The 16,932-nt window shown below is 38.6% G+C and overlaps 1 protein-coding gene across 3 annotated transcripts in view; it reads right to left on the minus strand.

The window, feature by feature from the left end:
• stol (voltage-dependent calcium channel subunit stolid) overlaps nt 1–16,932 on the minus strand; it is a 55,210-nt gene that overhangs the window by 3,019 nt on the left and 35,259 nt on the right. The window contains exons 4-25 of one of the 3 annotated variants that reach the window (XM_076118705.1): nt 15,524–15,749; nt 13,730–13,861; nt 13,237–13,514; nt 7,958–8,071; nt 7,568–7,763; nt 7,172–7,308; nt 6,727–6,807; nt 6,213–6,293; nt 6,058–6,132; nt 5,840–5,854; nt 5,547–5,657; nt 5,086–5,299; nt 4,721–4,766; nt 4,465–4,637; nt 4,062–4,152; nt 3,342–3,374; nt 1,976–2,089; nt 1,548–1,818; nt 944–1,195; nt 741–855; nt 325–631; nt 36–219 (exon numbers count right to left, since the gene is read on the minus strand). In XM_076118705.1, the coding sequence (XP_075974820.1) occupies nt 36–219; nt 325–631; nt 741–855; nt 944–1,195; nt 1,548–1,818; nt 1,976–2,089; nt 3,342–3,374; nt 4,062–4,152; nt 4,465–4,637; nt 4,721–4,766; nt 5,086–5,299; nt 5,547–5,657; nt 5,840–5,854; nt 6,058–6,132; nt 6,213–6,293; nt 6,727–6,807; nt 7,172–7,308; nt 7,568–7,763; nt 7,958–8,071; nt 13,237–13,514; nt 13,730–13,861; nt 15,524–15,749 (3,246 nt within the window). The remainder of the gene's footprint in view (nt 1–35; nt 220–324; nt 632–740; nt 856–943; nt 1,196–1,547; nt 1,819–1,975; nt 2,090–3,341; nt 3,375–4,061; nt 4,153–4,464; nt 4,638–4,720; nt 4,767–5,085; nt 5,300–5,546; nt 5,658–5,839; nt 5,855–6,057; nt 6,133–6,212; nt 6,294–6,726; nt 6,808–7,171; nt 7,309–7,567; nt 7,764–7,957; nt 8,072–13,236; nt 13,515–13,729; nt 13,862–15,523; nt 15,750–16,932) is intronic. The other 2 variants (XM_076118713.1, XM_076118722.1) reach the window with 2 other exon arrangements.

Genomic DNA, 16,932 nt, shown 5'->3' on the forward strand with positions numbered 1-16,932 from the left:
GTGAAAAACTAACAGTTTCTGAGCAGAGGTTTTACCTCAGGGTGGTAAGAGCCGCAGTGTGTAGGGCGGCGGCGATGATGCCTGGGTGCGCGGCGGCAAGTTGCTCGGGCGCCTGCCTCGCGCGCCCGCACATCTAGCCGCTTGGCACCACACGGACATAGCGTGTCCACTACTAGTAAAATCAGGTTACTGTGTTGGATCTTTTGTACGCTAAACGGCCTGCAAAAGAGATTTTTATTGGTAATTAATTCATTCAAAATAATCCTAGTTGTTACTTTCAAAAAAATTGACGATTTGTGACTTTTTCTATGCCTATTCATTTACCTCTCGCAGCCGGAATTGTGGCAGTTAGTGAGCTTGCCCTTCAATGGTTGTGCAGTGTTGAGTCTGGAGGGTTGTAATGTAAAGAGCTCGGCGCTGGTGTCGCAGGGTCGCACGGCTGCAGAACGAGCTGCCTCGCGTGGCGGTGGCGGAGGCACGCCCCCTCCCGGCGCCGGAGACGGTCCGGTGTGGGTGCGACCTCCATCCCGGGAGCTCTCTCCCAGCCCGTCAATTATAATCTCGTATGTGCCGCGGTCTCGGTCCAAATCGTCATCATTTTCCATGTCCTCGTTTTCGTAGTCCTCGTAATCTGCAATAACGATACACAAGTCAGATGCTGAGTGAGAAGCAATTTGTGCCTTAGTGGCTTAGATATTCGACATTCTTGTTAAATGCTGCCGTGTATGTTATTTGCTTACCGACTTCTTCTTCAGCATACGGTCTCGCGCGCGCAACCACCGGCTCCCATAGAGGTAACCACATTGCAAGTAGGCTGGTCAGGTAGCCACCGAGCCAAGAAAGGGGTTTCAAAGGCTGTAAATCAAAGAAACACTAGTTATAGCCTTATGCAAGATTAAGAGTGGAATACGGTCAGAAATTATATGTTACAAAATATAATTACCGAGAGCTTGTTCCCGTCCCCACTAAATGGATTTCTGGAATCCGGGCATCGACCTTGATGGTCATGAACCACAACTTTCTTGTATATCCTGTCTTGTACGAGTGAGTCCATAATTGTACCGTCCACTTGTCCAAAGAACCGGCCAGTTTGTGATGCATCTTCTGACAGAATAATAAAGCCATTGTCGTCTAAGATGTAGCAGTCAAGCTCGTCGCCTGCACATGTCTTCTTGCACACCGTACCGGCTGTACACTGTAACAAATAACATATTTCTGTACCTCGATTCTCTACCACTATCGGCTACCGACAACCGGCAAGCTATCGAATTTTGACATTTAGAATGTTCTGCCAAAATGTTTCCTACGACACCCGTCAGAGGCGCTGATCAGATTTTCATACAAAATTTCTCGATGACAGTTCGGTTGTCGGTGGTTGATAGGAGAAGAGAATCGAGGCACTGGTATAGTTAATGGCTTTAAGTTTAAAGGAACATCGCGGTAATAATGTGTGAATAAATTATGTGTCGTAATCTTGCTTAAAAAAATAATATTTTGCTGTGAGGCAGTATTGCAATTTCCATTCATAGTATCCATAAATCACTTACCGCAGAAGTGACGTTCAAGAAATGCCTAGCGAGGGAATCTAGCTGGAAGTGCAACCCAACGACAGCAGCCGGGGCCCTGTGTCCTCTCGACTCGACAAATACAGCATGCGTGGCCAGTACTAATGGAGGTCGTCCGCTAAGGTCCTCGGCCTCGGAGCCATCTCGGAAAGGCACGGAGAACACAAAGCTTTCAGGCTCTATTGCGTGATGTTCGACTGCACGACGATACCATTCAGAGTCGAAAGCTCGCGCGTATTTCTCGCTAAAGTGTCTGCAAGAAAAACTTCATAAGAAAACGAGGTAATTATTTCATACATATTCTGTATTGTAGATCTTTGTAGTACCCTAGTGTAGTTCGTATTATAGAGTTCTTATGTCGTAGTAATGGCATCAGTAAATGCAAATGTCTAGTACATTATTGTACTCACGGTTCAGCTGAGTCACCAGTTCTGGTCGTGTTGATGTTCTCCGTCCACTTGAGGAGACCACTCCTCGTCGCGATGAACGACAGCGTCACCACGAACTTGTGGAAGCGTCCTTGTCTGTAAAGACCACTTCAGTTAGTCATTTGTAAAAGTTTGTGGGTACCCGTTTTTAGTCTCCTAAGACTGTAGAGAAGGGATACCAAGTATTAAGATTCTGCCGTTTTTATGAGAGGATTTTTTTGTGGATTAAATCATTTAACCAAAATTATGGCTTTCTATTTGAGTTTCGTCGTTAATAATTTATGATTAAATCTGCGTCGAATCCAATATAAAAGTTATTCTAACGCCAGAAAAGGTTAATTTCGCAGATTTTTTTGAATTCTTTTTTTTTTATATATTTTAAAACTTTATTACAATTCCACGCAGATTAATCATGTTCTGCCTTAGTGTATGTAATACCTAACATAATATATAATTGAACAAAGTGTTTTAATATAATCCGTGCTGGCTAGAAATCACACAAGAAATTCAACCATATTACCTGATCCTTGGACGCTATGTGGACATTAGAGCAATCATAAAACAATATGAAGAAGACGTGGGGAAGTCATTAAATGTAGACTGAATTTAAATAATATAGGAAAAAGGCCATGTCAAAAAAATATTTTAGCTTATTCAATAAATAGTTTTCCATGTCATCATTTTATGCAATATCAAGGGCCTATAGGTATCGCTGTTCTATTACATTAGGCCGTTCGTATTTTACTGAAGTCAGACATTTTTACTTCATCACAATTATCATTAGACATTCTTATCAGTATTTAGAAAACAACAATATTAAGAGCCAGAACTACATTTGAATTCCGACTTAAATGAATATTTAGTCAACTGCAGCATCTTTACTTTGCCACGCTAACTTGTCCAATAAAAAAATATAGGTATTTTCTCTGGTATTTGTATTTGGTAGATGTATAATTTTACATAAGTCATACTTTTTTATGGAAGTTTTAGTTTAGCAGCGCTTTACGGTTTAACATGGTACTTAGACATATTTGTTATTGAATAATTATAGGCAAAGTTACCGTGACAAAGTAAATATGCCACAATTGACTGTACATTTATGACATAAAAAAATATCTCAATCTTATTATTCCCCACGCCTTTAACAAATATAATGCTTACAGAAAATAACCTAATATAATATATTAATACAAATATAAATAAGTAACATAGCCTAGCTTTATGGCCAATAATTCTTCAAAAACATCTTCGATCGGTATTTTCTAGCCAATATTTTACACGTTTTTCTTAGCAGTAGATATTACTAATCACTCTACCGATAGTTCAACCATTATGAAGTTTACGTTACCTTGTTAGAAGTGCCATTAAAGTCGCTATCGGGCTATTTGTGTGACAAACACAAACAAATTAGTAATATAAAAATAACATAAAGTGCTTGAAAGTTTAACTTATAACTGTGCTATTACATGCATGTGTTTTTGCATTTAATTTTCTTACCCCCGGTTTCTGAGGTACATTTAGCGGTAGTTTATCTATTCAATATCGTTGAAACTCATATAAACGTTATTGAATAGATAAACTACCGTTAAACGTACTCAAAAACCGGGGGTTAGTGTACATTTGTAGCCTGATGTAACTGAATATTCTTTGTGCAGACCTTTGCAGAATAATACTACAAGCTGTTATTTGTATAGGTGATTCCTTGTAGGAATAAAATGAGGAGTGGAAGTTTTTACTTATCATTTATTACTCGCTATATCGAAAGCGAAATTTATCCAAAAGTCGATAGATACTACTCATTTTAATATGGTCTACAACTCTTCATGGTCTACAACTCTTCCATTGGTTTCCACTTAATTCTTTATTCGGCTTTAACCAACAATTCTTCAAGTCGATTGGTGAGTGAAAAGGAAAATACGAAAGATAGATTATTTCTTTCAGTGACTAAGAAGAGAACTACAGGTATACAATAGTTTTGCCTCGTCGATTTTTCAAACTTTCTGGTCTTCATATTTTGCTTAATTGGTTTAGTGCTATAAAATCATGCTCTAATACAAGTAATACTTACTGAGAGTGATGGCTAGCATGTCCAGTGTGAGCGTCCAATTCTTTAATTACCATCGCATCCCTAATGAGAGATTGAACTAAAGTTTTGTCGCCTGAAAATAAAAGGCACATTTTAATAAGAAAGAACGAAAGAGCTCTCTAATTATAGTAAGTATTTAATAGTAATTTTAATACAGATTTTTAAACAAGGATTAACTTCAGGGACTCGGGCGGTTGCGAAAACAGCAGCCAAATCTGGACAGCATATTTTTTAAGGAAGAAATCATACCATGTCAGCCTCACTTATAAAGTGGGATAAGGACAAGATAAAGCAGTAAAACAGTAAACTTAATCTTACATAAATAGGTTGCTATGTTTAAAAGGTCACGATCACGAAGATAAAAGAAATAAATTAAAATTCTTACAATAATAAGAATCCCTGTCTTGTTTCTTGTGCGCGTTATGTAGTGTGAGCGCGCGTGGTCGGAGTGACATCCACTTCCACCCAGGCCGGCCCGCGCGCGACAAGAAATGAACTAACTGCTCCTCCGCCGAGTTAAACGTTTGTTCTGACGTTGATGCGTATTCGCAGTACACCCTAGAAACCACCATTTTATGTAATTGGTCCATTTATTTATAAAAATACAGTTGTCAGCTTTTGGTTTTGGTTCTTATGCTTACCAGTCTGGGTGAACCTTCCAGTTTTCGCCTTTGAAGTATTCCGTGACTGCGTAAATTATGGCAAAATTATTAGTTACGCAGGTATAATATTAAAGTATCTTTATAATAGAAAGGGAGAGCTGAGAGGTCCGAGTTGAGGTAGAAAACAGTAAATTAACAAAAAGAAGACATAGGTGTCTAGAAACTGTCTCATGTCGTGAGAAAGGACAAAGGCAAAGATCGGAAAATATGTTATACTTAAGACAAAAAAACTGGTTTCAGAACTTCTCTATCACTCGAAGTAGTTACCTATTTCACGTTATAGCTCCCATACTTTCTTTTTCCCATGGTTACATTATTTATTAGCGATCAGTTCCCCAACTTACCATTAACCGGGCTATGTTTGACCTCCTGTTCGGCGAGCAGTTCATACATGCCGTATCCATCAGGCAGGACGGCTGCCAAAGAGAACGGAGTGCCATCTACTGGGCTGTAGAAGTACCGCTGCCTCCTCGTGGCCACTCTCCTCATGTTATCGTATTGGACTTTCACTGCGATTTCTGTTTCACCTTCACGTTGTTCTATCATATCGTGTCGAAGCTGGAAGATGTTAGATAAAATTGTAGAAGAAAATAATAGCATTCAAGAAGAGCTGCGGCTGCAACTTATTGTTTATTTCACAACTCCATATAAATTCATCGTACACCGTATTGGAGTAAGATGTCAGATCAATATTTTAATGTTAACGGTTTAAATTAATGCCACTCTTGTTATATCTAAATTAGCTTATTGGATGTTTATCAAAAGCAATTATATTTCAATGACTGGTGAAAATATAACAACTTACATCAAGTAACAGTGAGGTGAGGTTGACTCGAGAATTCTCATCAGAGTCAACCAATAGTTCCACGTCTGTAAGGTCCACGCTCGAGTACAGTGGACGCAACGTCTCTGTATACTGTAATATCAAAACGTATCATAAAAACAACAGTTTCCAATCCATTGTCACTATACCGATGACATGTGTAAAAGGAAACTTACAGGAAGTTCCTTTACCAAGACTTAATTATAACCAAAATTCGCGTTCATGGGGTGGATTTTGAATGAGTGATCCCAATATGACGTTACTTTACTACTCACCTCCTCGTTTGTGTGCTATAACAAAAATATGCTTATGAATTTTTGCTATGTAAGACGTCCTGCGACTGCGACAATTAAAAAGGAAAATTAGGAAGAAAATAAGAAAAAGTAGACCGATGCCAATTGTCTCTAATTCGAATATTTATTAAATACTTAGAAGGTAATAGGTATGTAAGATAGGAGTAGCAGTATTGTTTTGTAGAGTGTCAGTCACTTACCAGCGGTCTTAAATCTGGATGATATAAAACATGCCCGTTGTTATCCACCATGAACGAATAACCGTTCACACCCAACTGTAAGCACAAAATATGGGTTTAAAATTAAACATTGGTTCGTTATGATGAATTTCATTAAATTTTGAAAGGTTTTCTACCTTATAAGGTGGGACGAGCTTCTTTATTTGATCGATAGGCACATCTGTTCCAACCACACCGAGCAAGTTTGCTTCTCTTTGCTGAAAAACGAACAAATTCAATCAATTTCCATGGAAAGACTTACTGAATAAATAACGCCACTATTCCTCTGAATTACCACAAAAAGATCTCCAATTGGATTATTTTTATTTAGAACTAGCTGACCCGCGCAACTTCGCTTGCGTCACATAAGAGAGAATGGGTCAAAATGTTCCCCGTTTTTGTAACATTGCTTACTGCTGCTCTGCTCCTATTGGTCGTAGCGTGATGATATATAGCCTATAGCCTTCCTCGATAAATGGGCTATCTAACATTGAAAGAATTTTTCAAATCGGACCAGTAGTTCCTGAGATTAGCGCGTTCAAACAAACAAACAAACAAACAAACAAACAAACAAACAAACAAACTCTTCAGCTTTATAATATTAAGTATAGATTTAAATGGAATTGGGAAATAATTGTAATAATGACTTACCGTGTGATTTCGCCTATCGAAGATCGGTACGGTGACGGAAGACATTAGTTGACCTAATCCATCGTCTGCTAAACTGCTACTCTGTAAATACAAATATAGACACATATTAGATAACTCTTGATTTAATACCTCTCTTCATCTCTACATTACTCTTCTGTCGCGGGAACTTTAACAAACGTACAAACAAAGAACACAAAGCACAACCAGACGTGAAACAATTATTTGTGGATCGCACAAATAATTGTCCCTGAGCCAATCGAATCCACGACCTCCCGACACAGTGGTATCAGCGTGGCGACACGGCTCTACACAAAACTTGACTCTTTATTAACAAGATGGACAGAACATCTTCTACGTTCAATAGTTTAGTTGATGGGACAATTTAACAGTACGATACAAGAGCATGTACGTAAGAGTGTGTAAAAAGTAGAGTCTGGTTACTTACTCTTCCGCCAACGTATACAGGGCTCCAGTGCACGGGGTGGACGGTCTGATACATGACCAGCGGTCGTGCCAGCACCTCCACGAAGTGCAGTACCTTCGACTTGATCTCTGAGTGCTCGTTGATTGTTACGTAGAAACCTAATGAATGTGAATTGATGTTTAAATTAGAGTCTACACCAAAATTTTTCGACGAATTTCCATATTTTCTTTTGATGTTTAACTGTGTACAATCCATACATAAATGAATTGGTTTTATAAAGCTATCACCATCGACATGTTCAACATTTTACATATTGGTACTATCTACTGAAGTAGAATAGTTAATGGTAATGTACTCGTAAGTCTGACTTCGGAATAAAAACAATTTCCTGAAAAAATCAAATAGTATTTTAAATACCTTTATTAGTGCAAGCCATATCCTTCATATTGTGTCCAGCAGTGGCGTCTCCGCCAACTCGGTACGTGAATATTCTGACAGGCATGTGAGGCCAGTTCCATGTTCGGAAGACACCCTTGACGCCGGCAGCCCCGCCCCCCGCGCCTATCACCGCAATCGCTTGGTTGCACTGACAGCCTTGACCCGTTCGGTTATACTGCAGGGAATTACATAAACAGTTGCTAAGTTTGTGTTTAATTATTTTGTTACGTAACATTAACAAATGGAATTCCAGAAGTTAATTTCAAACACCATATTTATGTTTATCGTGATTGCTCCTTACTGGATTTTTTAGTAACTTATGGCTTTCGTTAAATCAATTTGTGAATCCGAAATTAGAAAGTGACTTACCCGATGTAGTATCTCGAAGGCAGTTGTTAAAGCTCCAGTCAAATTGGCGACTCCTCCAGATAGTTCAGCGTTCCACAGTGTCGTTTTTAACTCTCTTATCGTCTCCGGTATAGCCTAAGGACAAACAATTTTACGTTATTTATTTGGACATAATGATTCTTTACGTTAAATTCTTCGAAATGCCCTCGATAAATTAATATCGATACAATTTCTAAAGAATCTCAGTTCACCTTGGCTCATATTGTTTCATAAAAGCCGACAAGTTATGTGTTCAACTGCTATGAGTTAAAGTTGTCTAACCGCACGAAGGCTGCAGCTGCTTGCAGCGAACAACCTTGAAACTTGCAGAAGGTCCATTGTTATGAGTTTCTCACACCAGGGCCAGCTTTTATTGCTTGCCTGTCTTCTAGACTAATGAATAGGGGGAAAGTGCCCTTGTCTAACTCTGTTTACGTTCTACATAAGTAATTCATACGGTACAACTTATAATATGTCTAGGTAAAGGAAACCTACTGTATGATTACGGTACACAAGCGTAATACCACTTTTCTCTACCGAGATAAAACGGGATTTATTTTTTCCGTGCGTAGATGCCGCGTAATCCGATACGAAAACAGATCCAAAATCCGTATTTACCGTGTTTAATAACTTTACCGATATTGCCAACAAACAGTAAATAAGTCATAAGATAACAACAACGTTTGCCGAGTCGTTAATGTGAGCTAACATACGAATATACTAATGAAACATGGTGCGTGTAACAACTCTTAAATATACAAAGTTTCATTTCGCCCGGGACGACATAAAGTCGGGAATGTTTGCCATGGAGGTAATTGCTGGCTCGTATATTAGCGAAGTTGCCAGTTGAACAACGCACCACTCAACGACAAGTGGGTCTGCGTATTGACTTGTATTCTACACTAATGTTTGTATCTAATCTTAAGAAATTATGTCCTTGTCGTAGAATAGGAGAGAGTCTATCTATCTCAAACCAACAGTTACACATAATTTGGATTGGTAGTGTAAAGGTATTGGTTGGATATTATCTATTCATCGATCGCAGTCGTGAGTAGTGTCGCGGAGGCGAGCGGCGCGGCTGTTAGTAAAGTGTGCAAGTATCGTAGCACAAAGTTGCAAGCTCGCGCGATAAGGGCGCGGTCGCACCCTCCCACCTGTCACGAGCTACGCGCTCTCTTCTTTGTACCGTTGATTTTATCTCTCAACTTTGCCGAGACTTATGAACTGAATAAAGTGAGCACGTCGGGATGATATTCTCGTTGAAATATAGTTCTTTACAGACACCTCGGGAAATGCGAGGATGTCTTATCAACTAACAGTTTAGACAGGGATATATGGAGTACTCCTCGGATTTGGATCCGATTCGACGTCGCGGCTACTGAACTTCGCTGTTTATTCCTTGAGTGGAGGCCAACTAATGCTTACCTAGATCTACCTAGATGTCTATCGATTCGGTTCCGTTTGCATATTGACAGGATATGCAGCAAAGTGATAGATCTGGGTTGAACACATGGAGGATAAACCTTTATCTGAATTTCGTGACATCTGGATAATCAATAAAAAATTGATAGAGTAAATTAGTCGTTAATTGGCTTACACAAATTTGAATGTATATGCCTGCCAAGAAATAAAGGCATTACAAAAGAAACCTTACATAAAAGCCCGTTAACATGACAGCTATTTAGCATGAAACGACTAAAGACAATGGAATATTAACTGTTAACCGCTGTGAAGTAATCGAACAAGGGAAATAGCTTTCGAGCTGTCGAACATAAATATTTAAATGTGGTCTGTCACATAACGAATGTCGTGTTCACACTAGTGGGGTGTGAGCAGTGCGAGCCGTGGGAAGCGAGGCCGGGGGCGAGGGCGCGAGCTACAGACTGTTTCAAACTACGATTGATGAATGTGCCCTCGCGTGACACCGTCATAATGAAGTGCTTCTATGCGTATTCATAATGTTTTCCTTCACCCTTTGTAAAGATCACCTGGTTTATTTGTTCACGCACGACACTTGCTGGAACTTTAATGTGTTGTAACTATTTTTATGATGTGTAAAGTGAATGATTAGCTCGATGAATTATGAAAGACGACGACAAAGTTACACCGCGATTTCATTACATTGCGCAAGAATTGATTTATAGGTTGTAATTATTAAAATGACATCATAGGTAGACTACTCTATTTTAGAATTTTGTACAGTAGGATTTTGTAGAAGTAACCGGATTCGTAGATTTGAGGTTGATAAAATTGTGGTCACTTATTCTTGTAGTTTATCGTTACGGAAAATTGATATAATTAAAGTGCCATACGCACGAGAACATGTAGCGTAACATTTAGTTGAGTTAATTACAGAGGTCAGGGGAGTAATTTGCATGCAACAAGCTTGAGAGAAGTCCTCTTGTGCGACGTTGCAATGTAATGTAGAATAGTAGAAAGTGGGACGCACTCTTGGAAGTTAAGTATGCATAGCAAATCCGCTTCAGTTACTTGCTTTTGATAATAGATTCCTATTAATCCCACGTTGCCGTTAAACGTCCCACGTCGTCACTTATCAATTGGTTTTAAAAAATATACAATACAACATGAAATTATAACTTACAAATATTTACCAAGTAATTATGAAAAGTAAATGGTGCAAAGTTTCATGGCACCGAAACCAATACAATGTAACCTAAAAATCAATTTAATTACATGGTCGTGTGTAAATGAACGGAAAAATACGACATAACGATTACACTATAAACGGTTGCTTCGTTTACTTAATTGTGGTGTTTGTGTGCAGTGAAACTAAAATGATCTGATAGGCAATATTAATGGTGACGCATTAAAGTTGGTGGATTGAATCCATTACGGCGCGTACAGGACAGATGAGTATCGCACCGCTCGGCCGCAGCGCATCGCACCGCGCCGCACCGCAACGCTCGCCAAGTCGATCGACACGCGATACTTGCATTTGCCACAACACATTTACATTGTACATTAACAGGCTGATCTTTTTTGTAACACTGATTTTTGCAACTTTTTTTGTTTTTTTGGTAAATTTGTATATTTACAAAAATATAATTTTACTCCGAGGTGGTTAGTGGCAAGAAAGGAACTTAGCCGAGATATAACGCTTCTTACAAAATTATAGGCATATAGTTACACTGTGATTTTTACAATGACAAGTAATTTCAAAAAACAACCTCCCAAAACCTAAGTTCTTTGTATATCGATAATCTTTACTAAATATCTAGTAGGTGCGTATAACCAGTGCAGTTTATCTATAAAATGCGCTTATAACCATCGCCGATATCTAGGTAATTTTCCTATCGATTTTCGTATTAGAGCTGAAAAATGCCAAGCATCTAAAAATATGAATAATATTCTACAAATTTACCTCACCCTATACATCTAGCAATTAGTACATTTTATTCGTCTTCTCGGCGGGTGAAATAATGGCATTTTGATTAGTCGATATTAATGGAAGTTAACGCATTTTACTCAGTACCAAAATAAAAAGCAGTCTAATATTTTTATATACCTCCATTGAATTTGGTTGATTATAAGACTCGATAATTCTCTACGAATTGTTTGCTGATAAACCTCAGACTGAATGTTAAACGGTTTCCAATAGTTTGATATGAAAAATGCTATGAAAGTTTCACAAGTTACGTTGTTCGAGGCTAATAGGTACCATATAAAATGAAAAGTTTATAACGTCGGGTCATAGAAGGGCAAGCGGGACAAAGGTCTCTGGGTGAAAGCTTGTCAAGGTACTTGCACATTTCGTGGTCGGGACCTTAATGGAAACCTATTCAAAATGTGACTTTGTGTTTAATTATACATGGGAAGTACGAAGATTTGCCTCACAATACTGAGCGGCTAGCGTTGTTCTCTGTAATTAACTAGACCTAACGAGTACCTAGAATAACTTCACGATCCTTTGTATTACCTTCAAAATTAATATCGTTTCAGGTACATATAATGTCTATTTACTTTGTACAGAACGTTAACAGAAGAATAATAAATAAGCTTTAGAGCCTCGTGTTACTGAAACGTTAATGGCTCAAACTGAAAAAAAAAAGATAGGTTTAAAATCTTGTGCTATTGAAAAAAAATTGTACATTATGTAGACATACAAAACAAAAGTATTAATTGCAATCATATTTCTGTTAAATATGAAATGAAACTGTGCGTTATTGTGAATTAATTACACACGAATACTTGAAGCATTCATTGTGCCACGCGCCGGGAGCGCCCGTTTAATTTTATACCGATTTTCCTCCACCCATTTCCATGTTCGTCAGTTTTTTTTCCGTACATTTTTTGGTGTATAATCCTTAACGTGGTGTTATCTTGCCGTGACCCAAATCCTGCATTGTTAATACAAAATCGCGGACAATGTGCGCCGGCAGTAATTGACACGCACAAACCGATATTAAAAGCTTTATACGTGGGTAGGTGGGCAATTCCAACGTGAAATTTACGTCATGTTTAAATCAGTACTGACGTTAAACAATTTGTTCCGCCCACCTGTTCCGGTACCCTTGTTTTAATTAAACTTATGTCGTCTAATTGCTCCTGATTGCTGTTTACGGAACGCACACGGGTAATAGTGTGTAATAAACTATAATCGACCATTTAATCTAAGCGTTCAACCATTACTGGACATTACATAGTATCTCGCCAGTGAAATCAACTGAGCATCGACCATAATGTTATTTTTAACTCTTTCCTTACGTTTTTGAAGTCGATTGTATCTTTTAAAAGGTTTTTTTTTTGTAGAGCACGATTCTGTTTGTCGTTAAGGGACCGTATCGCTTATATTGTTCGAATATTTTCTTTCAGTCGTTACGTTTCCCATCTCGGTTATTTACTTGCTAAATAAATGTATTAAAGATGCTATAATATCTACTACAGAGAATCATATAATATTAAAAGCAATCTTTTAAAGAACTTAATAGTCTCACGACAAGGGCATGAACTCTAGATCGAAAGGTCGCTACTTTGATGCACGACCCTTTTGAACTTGCTGCTAAACTTCTAACACAAATAGATTAATATTTAAGAAAATACATCTTATATCAATAACAAATTCTAGTTGGGAATAGCTTTGAATGACTTTTTACTTTATTGCTTTTTCTTATATGGTGAGCGACGTTAAGAACTCCTTACACGAAAAACATTTAACTGCAGACATGAAATTGATATTTAATTTTACTTACGTTCACTACTTAAATAAAAATATTAAATATAATACAATCGTATTTACTGACCTGTGCCAAAATCTTCGTGTAGCACGTGTGAAGTTCGGAAACGGAATCGCTGTATCTGAATATGTTGACGAAATCGTTTGGTCCGAGAGTGTCGAGGAGTGCCGATACTGTAGACTTCGCCAGTCGCCAGTATGAGGAGCTTAGATCATCAGAGTCATCGAGCAGGATCACCAGGTCTTTGGGCGAAGTAGCCGCTTCAACGAACCAGTTCGAAGACCTGAAGTCGTAGAAATCCCTTGCGTGGTGCGAGTAGCCGTCTTCTGGTGGCCAGGACATGGCTGCAAAAAGAAGAAACGATTAGAAGGTCTATCACATGATTTTGTAGCGGAATACTCAACTGAATACCTTTACCCATAAGATTTATTTGGCACACCATTTAACATTGGTGAATATGCTGGTAATATGATTTGTATATTATCAGCACAAAAGTCCAGAAACCAGTTATGATCAACGAATTAATATTGCTCTATAGGTACCTCTCGCCGCTACGTACCTGGGTATCGCCTCATGAACCCCGAAGATGAGGCGTAGTACTGCCATGACAGCGTAGGGTCTATTTCATAGTTGTTCACGAACAAAGGGTCCAAGTGCTCCGACCACGCGATCTGATTCTGAACCTCGCCATCTGCGACAATATCACGAGATAAAGCCAATACTTACGACAACTTTTTGCTACGAGCTAGTCACAAAAAAGTTCTACGTGCTACGGAAATTAAGAGGATTCTATAAAATGCCTACGTCTATTTTTATACATAAGGACTTTAAGCCTCGCGTAGCAGGCAAAAACGCTACTACGTATGTCACGACAAATGAATGAAATGCCGCATACGGTGATATACGGTAACCACGTCCTCTTTTCAGCTATATCTGCACACATGATGTTCAACTACAATACCTTATTTATAGTTAATGCCTCTACGATAAAATAATAACATTGTAATAAAATAAAATATAAATGACTACATCAAACATATAGGTATATATATTCTGGCATAGGTATTCTGGTTGTTCGTTAAATAAATCTCAATAAAAACAAAACATAATTTATAACATAAACAATATATAAAACAGTTTATGAACGGTGGCCAACACGAACAAGTTTAAATTCAGCTTATTATATGCAAATTATTTCACGTGCTGTTAAACTTATGAATTATGTATGAATGCAGTAACTTTCAGTTATACAATAGCGGATAATCGCGACAGTGTTGGCACCCTGTCCAGCAATTAGGGAAATTTTCTTTAACTACCCATTAAAAGAAGTGTAATTGGCAAACTTGGTTCATTGGGCAGCCGTGATTGCTTTCTCCTGGACCGCCGGCCGGAAAAATTAATGGTTCGCCTGTGTACTATGGGTTTGTTAAATAAACGCACCAGGCCCTATGTAATTTCGCCCTTTAAATTAAATACGGACCGCCAGACGATGTTCTGGGCTACAGCTATCAACACTGTTTTGTTTTTATAAAGTTTCTGATAGTTATTTTGCTAATTAGACAATTTATACATATAAAAGTGAGGTAACTTATAACAAAAATAATCATTCCAGTCAAAATGGAACACATCAAAGGAAATCTGTTCAGTAGTTTTGGTGCGACACGTTTCATATTTTTTGATCTATTGCTATGGGGAAATAGCGTGAAGAATGTAATCTTTGTAGTCTTGTGATATAGGAAACATTTAAATACGCATATATTATAGAGGGACGATGAGGGGTCGAGAGGGCGCGGTCCACTGACTGTTGCAAACTGTTCAGAATTTTTCACAATTCTGTATCGAAGACGGTCAAAATGAATCGTAGAGAAAATGATTATTTATGTACAATAGAAAGACCATATTAACAATGTCGTCTTATTTTATGATGGATTTGAAATAACGTTTGTTCGAATGAGTATTTCTAAATAGTCAGGAAAACGTCAATCTGTCCATAAATCATTGTGGGCCCCGCGCCCCCCGCGCGCGCCCTCTCGCCCCCTGTGTCAACAATATATTAGGTTCCATTATTCAGGGATGGAGAGTTCGTAGAATTTTTCGCTTGTTTTATTATTCGGTGTAAAATATGAGGACAAATACAAAATTGCCGTTGTTTGTGTGTCTCGTAATCTGTTCTGACGGCAAAGTTGATTCGACAAGTATTCGATGACAACGTTGTGTAATATTATATTATTGGTTGAAGCATTAAAAATCCCTGTCTCAAATAATTACATGCAGACTAGGTTCTAAATCTGTTTCAATCTGAACTGGTTTATGAATGTTACTCAACGGAACATATTAGGATGTAAGTACAAACCTTCAGTGTTGATGTATGGCGGCATGAGCACGGCGCTGTAGCTAGTGTTGACGGCGATGTGGTCGAAGTGCCTGCTGGGCGTGAGCGCGAGGCGGCGTGCGCGCGCGGCCAGCGTGCCGTCGTCCGCGTGCACGTTGAGCCAGCGCGCGTCGTAGTACGAGCCCGGCGCACCGTCGCTACCACTGCCCGCCGACAACGCCGCCGCCTCCGCGCTGTCCATTATACGCTACAACAACATAAAATATTATAATAAGTCTATCTTGTAAAGCTTAGCTCGTACAAATAGAGTAAAATCAAATTTATCTAGCACATATTACTTATACTCGCATTTCATATTTCAGCTTTGATTTTGTGTCAACTTATATGTAGTCAACGAAACTAATCGCTCGATATTTACAGACAATAAATATCACACATTTGTAACTCCAAGAAAGATTATCATCAAAACGCACGAGTGTAATTAAAAAGTAATGCCTTGTCGTTTTGACCCAGTTCCACTGAACCAAAACATCAAATAGAATGAGTCACAAACACGTCAGCATACATCAGTCAATAACGATGACAAAGGTAAATCCAAGCTTTCATAAAACTACGAAGTGTATTACGAAACAAGTGAAAGTATTAAAGCGAGCAGCGTTTTAAAATAAAAGTTAGTATTTGTGTCATCATTTCCCCTTTGATATGATTTACAAGGGTTGAAACAGTCAAGTCATCGAATGAGCCAGGCGAGCCGCGCGATCACAAAGAGTGGACGGATAAAAGCGGTAGACAATTGTCGGCAATTAGCCGCCGTGGAATTGGCCTGATCGATAGCTGCCTTTGTCCTCACCGCCAGGGCATTAGCGAACGATCAAAAATAATCAGCTCCGCACCCCTACCACACCTTTCCCTTCCTTTATTGAACCCAGGATGTGTTTTCTACCGCGCGGTTTTTTTATACTCGTTACAGACCCGTTTCCGGCGAGTTTGTTTCATTTTGGCATAATTTCAAAAAGTTAATTTAATCTGTAAATTCGCGATCTCTGCTCCGACGCTACGTCTATTTTCCTTAATTTGATTTTATTACCCCTTTTTTGGCAGGATATTAGAAAAACAGGATTAAGCGACTAGATGAGCATTTTGCCTTAATCTAAACACAGATTCAGCGCTTGGTTTATATTATATCTAGGAGCATAATCAGGGTAGGTTTAGGGTTAAAACATCCAATTAAGTCAATTTTCAAATAAAATATCGCGTCCAGATAACTTCGTAAAAGTAACACGCTGTCGATAAGTGCGGTCGTTTCCAGGTCACCTTGTAAACTTTCGGGAATCTTTTGACCTGAGAGAGTTTGATAATATTATAGGGGTCGCGTGATCCTTACGACCTAGAACCAATAGCTTCATAGGTCTAAGCGTCACCTATACATT

The sequence above is a fragment of the Anticarsia gemmatalis genome, chromosome 1, assembly GCF_050436995.1.
Source record: "Anticarsia gemmatalis isolate Benzon Research Colony breed Stoneville strain chromosome 1, ilAntGemm2 primary, whole genome shotgun sequence".
Lineage (NCBI taxonomy): Eukaryota > Metazoa > Arthropoda > Insecta > Lepidoptera > Erebidae > Anticarsia > Anticarsia gemmatalis.